This window comes from Anoplopoma fimbria, chromosome 19, assembly GCF_027596085.1.
Source record: "Anoplopoma fimbria isolate UVic2021 breed Golden Eagle Sablefish chromosome 19, Afim_UVic_2022, whole genome shotgun sequence".
Lineage (NCBI taxonomy): Eukaryota > Metazoa > Chordata > Actinopteri > Perciformes > Anoplopomatidae > Anoplopoma > Anoplopoma fimbria.
Window position 1 is genome coordinate 27,069,612 of NC_072467.1, and position 15,681 is coordinate 27,085,292.

Sequence of the window (15,681 nt, forward strand, 5' to 3'; positions counted from 1 at the left end):
CCTTTAGCACGGATACCTGCAGGACCTTTAGCACAGATACCTGCAGACCTTTAGCACAGATACCTTTAGCACAGATACCTTTTAGCACAGATACCTGCAGACCTTTAGCACGGATACCTGCCGACCTTTAGCACAGATACCTGCAGACCTTTAGCACGGATACCTGCAGACCTTTACGCACCTGCAGACCTTTACGCACCTGCAGACCTTTAGCACAGATACCTGCAGACCTTTAGCACGGAGACCTGCAGACCTTTAGCACGGATACCTGCAGACCTTTAGCACGGACACCTGCAGACCTTTAGCACAGATACCTGCGGACCTTTAGCACCATGCTGGACCCGTCCTCCAGCGAGGACACCGGCGGGGACTCCGACCCGGAGCTCCTCCAGGAGACACCGGGGACGCGGGGGAGCAGCAGGACGCGGAGGCAGCCCGACGCACCTGGAGGCGCCACAGGTACAGGTGCCGAGGAGGAGGAGGAGGAGGTGCAGGTGGAGGAGGAGGAGGAGGAGGAGGTGGAGAGGAAGGAGCGGGAGCGCATCCAGAAGGAGGAGGAGGAGAGGAAGGTGAAGCTGCAGATCTACGTGTTCGTGCTGCGCTGCGTCGCGTACCCGTTCAACGCCAAGCAGCCCACCGACATGGCGCGAAGGCAGCAGAAGGTGAGCACACCTGGTGGTGGTGGTGGTGGTGGTGTGGTGGTGGTGGTGGTGGTGGTGGTGGTGTGGTGTGGTGTGGAGGGACCTGGTGGAGAACTGTCTTGAATCTCTACACTGCTTTTTGAATGTATTCAGAATCACAAGCTGTGTTATGGATGGGCTGGTTTAAAGTATTTATTTGGAGTTTATTATGGTGTTACATGGTGGTTGGTCCTTTGTTCTTGTTCAAGGCAAATAAAATAAAAAAACTTCAAAAAGCATGTGATTAAACCTCAATACACTCGGCTCCCCCGGAATGCCATGACTACTGTAGCAGACTCCCTCTGTGAAGGTTAACAGGAGGGGAACCAATCAAATACACACAAACCAGTGAAACACCTGACAACCAGCCGGTCCAGTGGATCCTGGAATCCTGGATCCGGCCTTCATTTCATACAATAAGTACTTCTTTCACAAGGAGCTGCTTTTTAATTGGGCATGTCTTTTATTCAACATTTATTCCAACAGATGAGTTCTCTCATTCATTACATTACATTACAGTCATTTAGCAGACGCTTTTCTCCAAAGCGACTTACAGTCAGTAGTATATTACATATCATTCACCCATTCACACACTGATGACAGGCTACCATCAAGGTGCCACCATCAGACTCTAACTAACATTCATCATCCAGTCCACACCGATGGCAAGCCTTCAGGAGCAACATGGGGTTAAGTGTCTTGCCCAAGGACACATCGACTGCCGAAGCCGGGTATCGAACCACCGACCCTCTGATTGGAGAACTACCTTGCTCTCCACTACGCCACAGCCGCCCCATTCATTACATTACATTCATTACATTACAGTCATTTAGCACCCACCTTCTACCTGAGCTAAACAGAGGCCACCCCTGTGATCCAACTGTTACATTTGAAATATCTCTTTAACAAGAAGTACTTATTGTATGAAATGAAGTCCGGATCCAGGATTCAGGATCCCACTGGACCGGCTCGTTGTCAGGTGTTTCACTGGTTTGTGTGTATTTGATTGGTTCCCCTCCTGTTAACCTTCACAGAGGGAGTCTGCTACAGTAGTCATGGCATTCCGGGGGAGCCGAGTGTATTGAGGTTTAATCACATGCTTTTTGAAGTTTTTTTTTTTATTTGCCTTGAACAAGAACAAAGGACCAACCACCATGTAACACCATAACAAACTCCAAATAAATACTTTAAACCAGCCCATCCATAGCACAGCTCCCCGTAAATCAGGAATTGAGGTAGAATACCATCTCAGTAAACCATCACCATAACAGAAACTAATCTAAACCCACTTTGTTTATCCTAACTATAAGCTTACACTAATTTGCCATATTGCTTTTAAATGCAATCAAAAAGCCTGCATGTAAACCGACATTTGATGGAGGTTTCCTGCAACATTAACTGTTGCTTGAGAACCGCTGCGCTCTCCGTGAAGATGCATCTGTTTCTATAACCGCTATGTTATGCAGATACTGATGTGTGTTTAAAAGTCTTTTTTATTTAAATAGATTTTTCTAAAGCGCCGTCCTTGGCTGCACCACATTCAAGGGGCCATTCAAGCTGATTTGGTGAACAGCTCTCCTCGGGTTGAGGTTCAGCTGAATGTGTTTCTGCTTTGCTGGAGGACAGCCTGGACCTGCGACGCTCCCACTAATAAAAAAAAAACAAGATGGGAGGAAGCCAGTTCCGACTGAAGAACCCCAGTGTTCTCTTTCCTTCTGGGAAGCTTGTTAATGAGCGTCTTGTTGGTGTCTAATTTCAATATGCAGACGAGGCATTCCCACGTCTGACAGAAGGCAGACGTGGGAGTTTATTTGTGCACAAGTATAAGTTCAGAATATTAAACCCGTGTCACATTAATGAGACAGAAACTTGGAGATCCAGCAGGAGAGAATCAGCCTCCAACCGGTGCTGGGAGTCCTGCTTCTCTCTGGGCCGATTCATAAATAAACTTAGTGTGAATTCATGTGAAGGCGGGAGAGACTGAGGCATTGATTTTCTTGTCTCGCGGAGGAAGCGGAGTTCCTCATGTAGCAGTGCTGCCATGGTGGGAGTTGCCAGTTTGAATCCCTGGACTCTTGACCCAGCAGGCTGCTCTGGATCGATGTAACGCTTCATTGGCAGGGAGTGGATTCACCTGCAGAGGAATGAACTCATCAGAGGACAAACTGGGACAGGAGGCAGATCTGAGAGCAGCTATTGTTTTCCACACGGTTGTGTGTTTTGAATTTGCATTGGCAGTAAAAGTAACTTTATGAAGTGGATTCTGTAAATCGTGTTGTTTAGTACTTTTATTTAAGTAAAATATCTCAGTACTTGTTCCATCAAAAGAGCTGTGGTGCTTAACTTATCAGCACACTGATGCAGATAATTAAGTAACATTACTACATTAGTAGTTACGCTGTCGTTATGCTGTCCCTATGGCGTCGTTAAGCTGTTGCTATGACGTAGTTAAGACGTTGTTATGCGGTAGTTAAGCCGTCGTTATGCAGTAGTTAAATTGTCGTTAAGCCGCCATTACACTGTAGTTAAACTGTTGTTTTACCGCCGCAGAGATAAACTAAAGATACAGATTTAGTTACTGTGCATCTGCAGGTCTTTTATATTATAACTGCTTCTTGGAGTAATTGAGACTAATAATAATCACTGCACAGAAACGTTGTTGGCGTCTTGAATCCTGTCAGTTTCCTGCTGGCCGCCGCGCCTCTGGAGGCGGAGTTAATGGTGCACGCCGGCACTTAGCGTTGGCCCACGCACAAACTCAGCCTTCAGCGGGTTCACTGTGGGCCTCCATGATGCTCACACCTCAGGGCTCCACCTCCCACAAAACACACGAATGATTACAGAGGCCGTTTCTTTTTTTATATGGAAAAAACCCAAAGAGTGCTGTTTATCTTAACAACCGTATGCTGTAAGAAACGACAGAAAAACACATATGCTGCCATTTCTTCTCTCTTTTTTTTTTTGTAACGTATTCCTGATGTCACACAGCCAGTCATGTTTATTGATTGTAATCTTTCTTCAAATCAAAGTTAGAAATGACGTGTCCTCTTTCTTTAACACACATTTGCTTTACTTTGAAATAACTCGTAAAACGATCTCACCTCAAGGTCCATAAGATAACTAATGACTTTTCAATCAAAAGTTTGAGGAACTTTAAAGCCAACATGGACAAGAAGTCCTCAAAGTTTCATCACAACTGGGAGACTCCATCTGCTGATGATCGTATGATGTGATCGAAACCTAAATCAGCTCATGAATGGACAATTCCACGGTCATGAATGAACATTAAACCTCAATTTTAATGGGGCTTCCTCCTCTTCGTTGACTTTTTGGTTATTGTGGTCTAAGTCGACTAAGATTTCTTTAGTTCATTAGTCATTTTTTTTATGCTTTTGTCATTCTGTATGACTAATTTCCAAGAAGCATTTGAGCACATCTCTGATAAACACAAGATTTAAAGAGGTGCCTTTGCCTGATTTACAAAATCCAACTTAGAATTTGTAAATTCTTCTTTCTGGTACTGATTTATTGCCCACTGGTAAACTACTTTCATTATAACAACAAGGAACATTTCAAACACTTTTGTTGAACACAGTGAACAAACACTTTCTCAAAAGGCAAACAAAACAAACAAAGCATATCTTATGCTATGAAATTTAACACAAATTGAAGTAAAACATTTATCGACCCAGCGATCATGACAGATTTGTGTTGAAACAAACAGCAGAGTTGGAGGCACCACCCAAATTCAAGAGCTTTTATATTAAATCATAACCTCAGGAAACGAACAAACTGCTCTGCTGTTTCTGAGAGTTCCCAAACTAGCTGCTGTTCACTAGTTATTCATTACTTTCCCCCATCAGTCATTTATGAATTTTTGTATCCTGTTTGCTGATTTAAACATTAACAGGTTCTCTGAGGTTTGTGTGACGCTCGATACGAATCCCACTGACCGTGAAAACCACCACGCCTTTAGGGGGAAGTTTTGTAGAGAAACCGAAGCAGAGAAACCAGCCGTGCAACATCCAGTCTTTCCTTGTTTACATAGTTTAAATGTTGGACCGAATGAGCTTCACAGCTTCCTTTTCTGCTCGTTGTTTCCAAAGGATCGGGTGTCTGCGTGGGCTTTTTTGAGAGGCAGCCACCTAAAAAGAGCTCTTTTAATGCTCAGCTCCTCCGTCTGAGGTTGTTAAATCCAGAGTACCGGAGAGATCAAGAAATTCATGAAGGTCAACTAAGCTGGTAATGCTCTTTATCCTTCTGTCTCTGAGGACTCTTGGTTTATGTTTGGAGTCTGGTATTGATGAAATCCACCAGGTCTGTGAATCAGACAGAGAGGAAGGAAACTTGAGTTTCACCTGAGGCCGTCTGCATAAAACAAAGGATGTTTATTTCCCAGAGAGCACGGCGACTCAGGCTCATTATTTATTCTAATAAATAATTAACATGTCAAGTTGAATAAATGGCAGATCAGAATCTCCACGCAGAGCTACAAATCCAATCCCTGCAGGATTCCGACTAAACCATGCAACATCAATAGTAATCTTGTTTTTCTTTATTTCTCTCCAAAAATCTGAGACAAACTAGTTAGAGCTCCTTTATTGAGGCACAGAGGACGGATGATCAACATGTCGGGAAGGTTTGGAGACCTCGGACACGTCGATTTAAGATCTTTACCGAAGAACCGGAAGAGTTTTTGGGTTGATGAGAAGCACAGCTGGACAGCAAGCCTGAAGCTATGAAGGTCTCACCTCCACTCTGCTCGATCACTTCTCACACTCCCTGCCTGGCGCCTGTAGTTTTTGCAGAGCTGCTGTTGAGTGTTTCTGTAAGTGAAGGCGTGAGACATTTACGTTGTTACCGCAGCTGTTACCTCGTGGAGACGCATAGCTCAGCTCTGAATATTCAACCCGCGCTGCGGCCTTGAGATTTCTTTCTGATTTACACAAAGATCAGGTTAAAGAGTCGAGCAGCAGATGGGAGAATATTCTGCATTTATTTCTTTATTTCTTTATTTTTCCATGTACCCATGTCTGAGATATTCTCCCTGGCATTGAGAGGAGACTCCCACCTGTTGCCGTTGTGTTCTCTCGCCTCTCAAACGTCGGAAGCTTCCCGTCTTCCCCCGGTGTTTCTGTTTTTGTCCTGTTTCCAAGAGCGCCTGGCGAACGGCGCCGGCAGAAACCCCCTCCTGAAGGGGACCCACGCACCCCCTCCCTGCACACATCTAATCCCCTGGCAGCTGTTTATTACACAAACAAGATAAACACCATCTCTGCCACAAGAAGCCACTTCTGCTGATGTGAAGGCTTGTTTCTTTATTTCTTTATTTATTTTTTCTGCGGGTTTTTTTTGGCCGCAGATTTGCTGGAGGCGACTTCCGTCCTCCTTTGTCATCTCTCCTTCCCCTGTCAGATTCCCTGAGATGGGGCTCTTCTAAGAGGGTTATGTAACCTCTCTTCCTCTTCCTCCTCCTCCTCCTCCTCCTCCTCCTCCTCCTCCTCTTCTTCCTCTCCGAAGTGAAAGGGATGTCTCAGCAGGGCTCTAACGGAGCAGGGAGCTCCGTGAAGAGCTTCAGACACCGAGTCAGCTCAGCCCCGCGGCCAAAGACGGCCCTCGCTCGGCTCAAACTCTCTGCAGTCAGCAGAACATCAGAGTCGGGGCACGACATTCACTTTCTGAGGCGCTAAATTTACCTTCAACTTGTTCAGACGCAAAAGTCACATGTACTGGTAAAAATGACAGTAATGTACTTTAATCCAGTTTTTGTAACAAAGATGAAGCGGTTATGATCTGTGGCGTCCGCCGGGGGAAAACCAAACTAAGTGACGTTAGCGCAGAAATAAATCTTGTTCTGTACAGGATAGTTTGACAGACTCATTTGGTCGGTCAATGATTCTTACTTGTGGCCAAAGAAGTGATTTTACATACTAATTTAATATCAAGATTATTAAAACAGTATATTGGTGAATTCAGATTTCTGAATTCAGAATCGTCCAGCCTTAAAAGACGGACCCACTCCTGTTGCTGGGGAGGGATATCATCACGCACATTTCTATCACGTTATTGTTTTGAAACACGGACGGTAATGATATTACGGTTTATTAATATTTCTTCTTAAAAAGTGAATATGAACGTTTCTAAAGGGGCGGGGCAGTGGCACGGTAACTTCATGGCGTAATTTAAACTGAAATCGAGGTCAATGTAAGCCGTCAGTTTTATTTGTTAATGTTAAAACTTCTCCTTCAAACTACTGGATTTATTCAAGTTTCTTGCCAAAAACTACCTTTTTACAAGATTACATTTGAACACATCATTATAGCATTATAATCTACCTTCGCCCAGTACTCATTTTTACTGAGTAGAGCTTGAACGCAGCGTGCAAGTCAACTCAACCTCGGTTAACTTTCAATACCTTCTATATTTTCTGAGCGGAACTTAATGTTGTAAACTTTGATCCCACATAACTTTAATCAATCTACAAACCCTGTATTCTGCGTGCACCGAACCGTGACAACCGAACCGTGATGTTCTGCAGATGACTCATTAAACTTGCAGCATCTTTATTTTATTCACCATGTTGGATTTCTGAGTCTAAACACAACAGTGAATTATTTCAGTTCAATATATTTCTTCCTAAAGCTGATGTTCACCCTTGGACACCTTCACACTGTGTCTGTGCGTCCGTTCTGTGACAATAAGAAGTACTGATGCTGAAACGTAAATATATACAATTATTATGCCCGACTGATGGTCTGAGCTACTTCCTGCTTTCCTGTTCAAGGCAGCAACATTGGTTATTTTAAGATGGTTGGATAAACGGTGAGAAAATACCTGCTTTTATTTCTTCTTCTCCAAATGTATACACCCACAGGAGAATGCCCAGAATGCACTGCAAAAACCTGTGTTATTGAACAAGCACATACTCAAATCCCCCTGACTGGAAAACCTCTCGCTCTCTTGCTCTCAGTGTTGGTCTCTCTCTCTCTCTCTTCTCACCTACACAAACCTCTCAGCTGAATCAAATCAAATCAATTACAACAGAACAGTGACGGCGTGCCGAGCAACAGACTGATGACACATAACAGCGTTTAAGGATATGAGGGGGGAGATCAGATTTAACATAATACAGTCAGACACAACTTTTATATCATCATGTGTTCTCATTTTAGTCCATATTCTCATTGTGGAGGTTTGCATTGTTTTCTCAAATGAAGAAAAAATGACATTTGTAGGACAATGTGGCACCAACCCAAGCTGTACTTCATTGTACTTATTGAAGGTTCCGTTCATTGTTTTTCTTTAAGTGTACATACTTCCACTGTCTCCTTGGGAATAAGTGGCTCACATTATTGAGCGGGTGACAGATTCATGACTAAGCTGTTGTTCTGGTGCAGGCGATAAAACACAAAGGCTGCGCTCTATGTGGCGGTGCAGCCGTGCTGCTCGCTGTGAGGAAACTCCTCTACTTAAACGCTGTGCAGGTAATATATGAGGCGGAACGGACTGTATAACTTATAATAATCAAACGGCAGCAGGTGGTGAGGAGATGCTGTGGTAATCTTTTCAAAGCTGTGAAGTGTTGCCAGAGATGGAAGAGAATATTTCCCCATATATATATATATATATATATATATATAATTAGTTTATATTTTGTTTTTGTTATATATTGTTTCCTAAGCTTTTGGTACACGTAGTATTTTGTAAACGTTTAACACAGAGCTGTTGTTTAAAGATACAATAAGTACACCTTCACCTACAGACAGATTTTGATAGAGGTGATGACACTTTTTTCTCTCCATGGCCTTCATTTTCACTGCAATATAGAAAAGTCCTGCTCCTCTATTGAAACAACACCATCATGACTAGAAGTAGAGAGAACTCAGACATGTCTTTAGTGCAGAAAAACACAGTTATAATGACATAAATCATAAAAAAAGAAGAAAACACAAGTTGAATTTTTTTTGTTAATTTATTTCAACAAAAATTGGCAAACAATTGATTCTGTAAATCCAACATTGTACAAGTGTCCACAAGTGTTACCAATGTTGGGGAAAAAATGGAGGCTCCACATTGAACTATTTCCATGTTTCCAGCCTCTCCTCTCCTCTCTGCTCTGTGTTCAGCAGCCTGAAGTGACTGTTTGTCTCCGGTGAATCAATCATGGCTTCATAGTTTAACTGAGGAGCTCCGAATTTAATGTTTTTTACAAAATTGAATTACTTTGAATGGTTTATTCAGGGCGAGATCTTAAATGAGACATGTACATGTACGAAACATCACAATTTTAAGCTTAGTTTCTGTTTCTTTTTTTTTTACTAATTATACGTTCAAGGACCATTGGAAGGATGACAATCTGACCATTATGACTCTGATAAACGGTGTAGTTTGGGCTATTGTTCAATTAAAAAAAAAAAATTCTATCCCGCCAGCTGGTTTTTGGAGTTCAGAAGTTTAAAGGACCATAAATGTTAGACGGACATTATTACTGAAGTCCAACTTGGTGCTGTGAGAGGCGCCTCATAGGTCACCGATGAGAGGACAACCCGATCTCCCCTTTTTAGCCACAGCCGCTAAATAAAAAAAATATATATAATTAGAAGTGTGAGGCGTAGATAAATTGTAACGTTATCGTGATGTGTTTGATCGTGATCATTTCACATTAATATAAAATAGATATTAGAGAGTGAATTCTGACCTGTTTAAATTCCTAGCATTAGCTCTAAGAAGTTTGAATTATGTTTTTTATGCAAATAACCATAATAAATGGATAATGGTGAACATAAATGGACATTTTGTTTCCATTGAGTTTTATGAAACGGATAAATGTTTGCACTGGGTTTTTATAAATCTGATGAGAGGAGTGCTTATTTCTGTACAGAATTATGCTCTTGAATCTACAGAATTTAACATACAGCACACATTCAGTGTATTCCAGATAATCCTGCTGGCCTGAGGCTTGTGTACAACGTGACAGACTCAATAGTGATGGAAGGCTTAGCCTGTATATAAACGGCTGTTAGTCATACTCTGTCTTCATTCATTCAGGTTTGTATTTTGGGTCTTCAGGCAGCGTGTATCACACATATTTATAGTAAAACCATGAAGCCGTCATCCTCTGCAGTCCTCGATATTCACCAGTCGTCATAAATAAATGAGTATTGACAGGTTGAGCCGCTCGCATGATGTCTCCGTGTGGCAGCCGGATCATCCTGCGCTCCGGCTCGGTGCTTCTGGTGACTAATGACGTCCCCCGAGGCGTCTCCGCGTTATCGTTTGTGTCTCTGCTGAGGTCCCTCCACGTTTGTGTGCAGTGAAGTGAAATTTAAAGAGTTTTGAAAAAGGAAAATGCTGTTGAATACCAGTGCGTGGGCTCTCGGGGACGACTCAGGTGTGGAGTTTTAACGCAAAGTGTTTGTCATTGTTTCGATACCTATTTTGGGACCATCTTTGTGTCCTGATATTGAGTAATTTAGCTATTGAGAAAAAAAAAAAAGAAAAGTAATCCCACGCTGGATGTAATGTGTTTGTCGTTTCCACCTACTCAACGCTCTGTTTTGGCAGCAGCTTTTTAAAGGACTTCAATGGGTGTAATCCACTGTTTACAAAAAAAAGAAAAGACATAGGTGTCCAGTAAATCCTATCTGGAAGCTGAACATATCTTGGCTGCGGTCTCTCAGTCTGTCTTCCTTCAAAGGGAGGTTTTTATGTGTGGTTCAGTCTGACAACAAGCCTTCAGCAGCCCTGGCAGGATGAGAAATCCAGAGACAGCGTTGCTATTCGGAGCTCATGGGGCTGAGAATGTGAAGTTTGGCTCGAAGGTGTGTTCAGCAAATTTAAGGCTCTGCAATCACACATATACACATATACACAAAGTCAATGGACAGAAAGGTAGACATGGAATCGCCCGGCGGCCATGAAGGGCACAGACGTGTCTACGTGAGCTGAAGATGATCACTTTCTGTTTGAATCTGCTTCGTGAACGTACGGAGATGTGAGGAAAGTAAAAGAAGAGCTTGAGAGGGAAGTGACGAAGAGCTGGGGCTCCTGGAGAGTTCTGAGATCAGTCAGTCTGACATGACCATAGACGTGAAATAGGAATAGAGGGAACATTCCCATTTAAATCAACGTAGCTGGCCATTTACATGGGTACCATTGCTATTGCGACCGTTGTAGCGGGCAAACTTTCGTATAAACTAAACGGACATGGAGAACCAGAGAAAACAAGTCAAATTTAACAACTTATTGTTTAATTCACACACTTTTGTCACAGCGTAGGAAAGCACAGTGCTATCTCCAGATCGTTCCTCTGGAGAACACAAGCTAAGTAGCTAACTAGCATGCCATCCGTCTCTGGAGCTCTTCCCGGCAAACCTTTGTGGGCCAAAGTTCACCAAAAACTGAACTAAAGGTCTGTTTTTCTTGCGGCAGGTGAATCCATGCATCACATTGGAATACAGACTACGAAAAGTTACTATAATAACCCGGGGTGTGCTGTTTTAAAGACCTGGGTGTACCAGGCAGATAAGGAGCAAAAGAAAGATGCTATCAAGATTTTGAAAAACTCCGCTTCATCTGCTTTGATTCATTTATTTTTTGTTTTGAATCTGTGTCTCACAGGTCCATCGACTCTATTAGTGAAATACTAAACCCCTAGAGTACTCTTGTGTTTTATCCCCCATATTTACAGTATTTACATTCAGATATTTACTGTGAAAATGTGAAATTCACATAACCAGCGGACGTAAACGTAAAGATTTCTCTCTTCTACTAGTTCCCAATGTCTGAGTGTCATTTACTTTCCCGAGCAGTGGAGCGTGGGCAGTCACTCAGTGGAATTTTTTGGGCTGTTGTGCTTCGTCACAGTGTGTTCCTCCTCATTTATTTATTCTCTTGTCTTTAACAGGAAGCTTCTCTATCCTGTAGAGTGTAGAAATGGAGCTCCAGCAGTGTTGGAGCTATTCTTTTAATCGATTTTTCACTTTTAATGTTCAGTTATCAGCCCTCAAATGAGCAGAATTTAACTCCACATAAAAACATTTGGTTTTTCTTTTTTTTTAATAAATGTTTCCATTGTAGGTCGAGCATTCATAGAAAAATAGACTGCCATCGTAATCAGTCATTTCAGTGTGATGGTTTGAGATAATTAGCATCAGCCCACACGGTCCTTTATGTTTTATGTTGTTCCTTTGTGTTCTCATGAACCATTAATTGGGTGGAGGTAGTGTTAAGCACAAAGGCTCTGCAGATCTCTGTCTCGTGGAATTGAAAATGACACCTTTTGTATTTGCAATCAGTTCTCTTTTCATAGCCGAACCCTTCAGACCAAAGTCACTGATTTGCTCCCGCCGGGTCGCACGCTGATTCTGTTTCAAACCTCTGAATAACCTCCCAATTTGTCTGACAATCTCAAATTATTCCCCATCTGGAGCTTTGGCCTTCACTCTGTTAGAGCTGTACCTGCTTGTCCTTGAGAGGAGGGGGGAGGAGCCAATCCCAGCCGACATTGTTAGAGAGGCGAGTTGATACCTGCATTCTCTCTCCTGTCCATCAGGGGGCGACTCCTCTGGTTGTATAGAAGTCTATGAGAAAATGACTCTACTTCTCTCTTCATTTATTCCCTCAGTAAACATTGTAAACATGAGTTTATGGTCTCAATCTCTAGTTTCAAGTCTTCTTCAATACAGCATGATGTTCATTTAGTAAATGATGCTCCATTTAGAGTCAAACAGACCATAAAGCAGGGGATGCTTTAGGGCTACGACAAAACACATGACATTCCCATTGGACTGTGGGAGGAAGCCGGAGAAAACCAATGCTGACAAGAGGAGAACATCCAAACTCCACACAGAAGGTTTTTTGTAAATTGAATGTCTGCTAAACAACAGCATGTTAGCATCGTCACTGTTAGCATGCTGAGAAATCCAGAGATCAGACTCTTGGTCTAGTTGAAGGGGTCATAATGGTTGTTTTTGCACGTTTTAGCTCATTTACTTTGAAGCACATGGACTATCTTACATCCATGCTGATCACTTTCTAAATACTTCACCTGGTTTCTGTTGGATACGATATTCTTCCTCCCAGGCTTGCGTTGGTTTCAGATCATTTCTGAGAGAAAATCAACCTGCAGAGAGATTATCCAACAAAATTGATATTTACTTACTTTTACTTTCCACATGATTGTCCCAAGGTTGTGCAGTTAGAACACTTGAGAACTGTTTTTATTGTTGTGTTCAAGGACAATCTGACATTGGACATTTAAGAAAGCAAAATAAAAGGGAAAAGATTGTGGATTAGGTAGTTTTTGTAGTTCTGCATCCAAATATTAATTGTTTCCCATAAGAAGAGGTGCTGATGTTTGCTTTAAAAAAATAAAGACATAAAAACTAAAATCTCATTGTAAACTGTGTAAAATGAAAAAGACAAAACACTTCTTTTACTCCCTGGTTTATTTCTCCTGAGGAGCTGAGGACATTATTTTCTTTTGAACTTTGCTATTTTTTCATCCCTGATCAGGCTCCCTGCAGCAAACCGCCCATGTTTTAACTCCCTTTGATCCCTCCACCCAGCAAATATAATGATCGCCCGAGGAAACGGGGATTATTTCATATGCTCTCCATGCCGAGCCTGGCGTTTAACTCGGCCCATACTAATGAAGGGAACCGGAGAGCTGTCCCTGAATGTGACGAGCTTCAGACAAACACTACTTCTGAAGAGATGTTTGTCTTTGTAGCTCAGTGTGCTGCTCTGTGTTTTCTTAAGCACATCACATTCCTGCACGTTCGCAACGAAACTCATTTGGTTCTTATATCCATGTCAGCTTCCAATGAAACGGGCTGTTTGAGGTTTACTGACAATACAAAACCAATGCTGTCGATCTAGAATCAGGCCACCTCTGCACAATTATTATATACAAGATCATATCTAGAAGTTTATAAACCTCAATCAGTCTGAATAAGAAAAGTAAAGGATCTAATTTAATTTTGTTTTCACGCAAAAACACCTCAGAAGTTCACATTAACACGGAGTTTCTCGTCTTTTTCATCCATCCAGGGTGTAAAAAAACACAGTTTGAGGTGTAAATCTGTTTGTTGAAGAATCACAGTCACATAGTCTGTCTGGGTTCTGTTTCCAGGCCGTTCTTCTTCTTCATATGTTTTTAAAAAGCAGTCTAAAAGCCTCTAGTGTCTCCAGAGGGAGCTGTGTGATGTCGCTTGAGTCGGCGTCGGTTTCGTTGAAAACCGATCTGGAGGTTTGGAATCAGAAAGACGTGATCTGACCAGACCTCTGCTTCTCGTCTCTCACCAATGCACTGTACCAGTTGCATTGTGGGTAATGTAGGCCTCACATTTCAATGAGGCAGAAGAAGATATCGAATAACAAAAGTGTTGCTTACCTGAGACGGGGCAACATTTAACAACGAGACAAGTTTACAGCTATTTTCACTCTCTGTCGCTCAACCACACACTCATTACACACACATTATGCTTCCTCATACCAATGCGGTAACACGTTTAATACGTTAGACATGTCGACTGCACTTGAACCCAGCCTTGGCCGTTTTCACACGGTAGTACGGCGAGCATCGAAGCTCACGCGTGGCATTTTACAAGTTCATTTTATCACCAGTCTTTCAGAGGAGAACATTTTTTACGACCGTCTTAGTCAAGTTTGTGATAACACTTTGACATAATTTCTGACTCCGTTTATTTTCTCATTATATCACAATTGATTTGTTTAATGTTTTGTAAATGAAGTTTGCAGACAGGAATGGATATAGTCAGGATTTCATCAACACTAGTTCTCTTATCGATGCGGTTCCTTGTAGATACTCTCTTATCTGTTCTTTTTGAGTATTTTGTGAGAAAAAGAGATGATTAAGAAAATAATTGACTTTGCAATACAAAAAGGTTCCAATTTCTTTATAATACATTCGCAGTTTACGAGTAGCTTTCATTAATTAGTCGATTCTTATTAGCAAACTCCGTACCGACAGCAGTATACTTCGGACCTTATCAGTAATAACTAGATCCCCTTTTAAAAAGAGATTTGGGAGGCATTCCTATTTTCAGATTTGATTACATTTTTTAAATACTTTTTAAATAAACATGACTATAACCATAATCATAACCATATAACAACACACTTTACTGGGGACCCAATCAAATGACCACGCTGTTTTCCCCCATATTCCCGGTCTTTATGCTAAGCTAGGCTAAGCTCTGTACCCAACACAACGACAGGCCTCCATCTTCACTTAAAAGGACTGACACAGATGTCCATTCACATGACAGCAGAGAGAGAAGGGAGAATAGGAAGACGGAGGTTGTCTCTGGTTGTCGAGGGAAACCGTCTCCCAGGTTTGTCACGGCTGATTCTCCCCCCCCCAGCGCCTCTGCTCTCCGCTGATAAAGTCGCACAGTATTTAAGTAGCAGCTGCCCACATTGGCCTCCTGGTTTTTAAAAGATACTTATGGATATCTCCCCTCTATCTGTTGCCCTCCTGGAACAATTTAATGTTCTCGGAAAATACCCCGCCTGGCCTGGAGACTCATAAATGGTGCTCGAGTGTGAGGATTTTTGATCTTTTTTATTCTGAACAACTCAAAGTTTTATTGTGAAACTGACAGCACAGCCTGCTGTAAATAATCACTCACTCACTGGCCGTAGTGCGGAGCGTCAACTATGTCCGTCTCTGAGTTTCCTATCAGGAGAAACTTCTTTTACCAAGCTGTGATTGGCCGTGATTGGCTGTGATTGGCCGTGATTGGCTGTGATTGGCCGTGATCGTCACCAGCTACTTGTGAGCCGTTGATCACTTTGCATCTGCGTGTCCTTGCACTCTTTTGGTACACTCTTTGAAGATAAAACCCTTCAGATTGTCATTAAAAGCTCATTTTCTTTACTTTTTATGGTACATTCTTTTCAGCAATAATCTGTATTTAGTGTATTTAAATTCAGTAGTTACTTCTTTATATAGTAGTTTTTATTAGAGATGTTC

At 42.1% G+C, this 15,681-nt stretch overlaps 1 protein-coding gene across 4 annotated transcripts in view; it reads left to right on the forward strand.

The window, feature by feature from the left end:
- Positions 1 to 107: 107 nt before the first annotated feature.
- The window catches only part of cadps2 (Ca++-dependent secretion activator 2), a 165,363-nt gene continuing 149,789 nt past the window's right edge, over positions 108 to 15,681 (forward strand). For all 4 annotated transcript variants that reach the window (XM_054619217.1, XM_054619214.1, XM_054619215.1 and 1 more), the window contains exon 1: positions 108 to 662. In XM_054619217.1, coding sequence (XP_054475192.1) covers positions 333 to 662 — 330 coding nt within the window. In that variant the 5' untranslated portion in view covers positions 108 to 332. The remainder of the gene's footprint in view (positions 663 to 15,681) is intronic.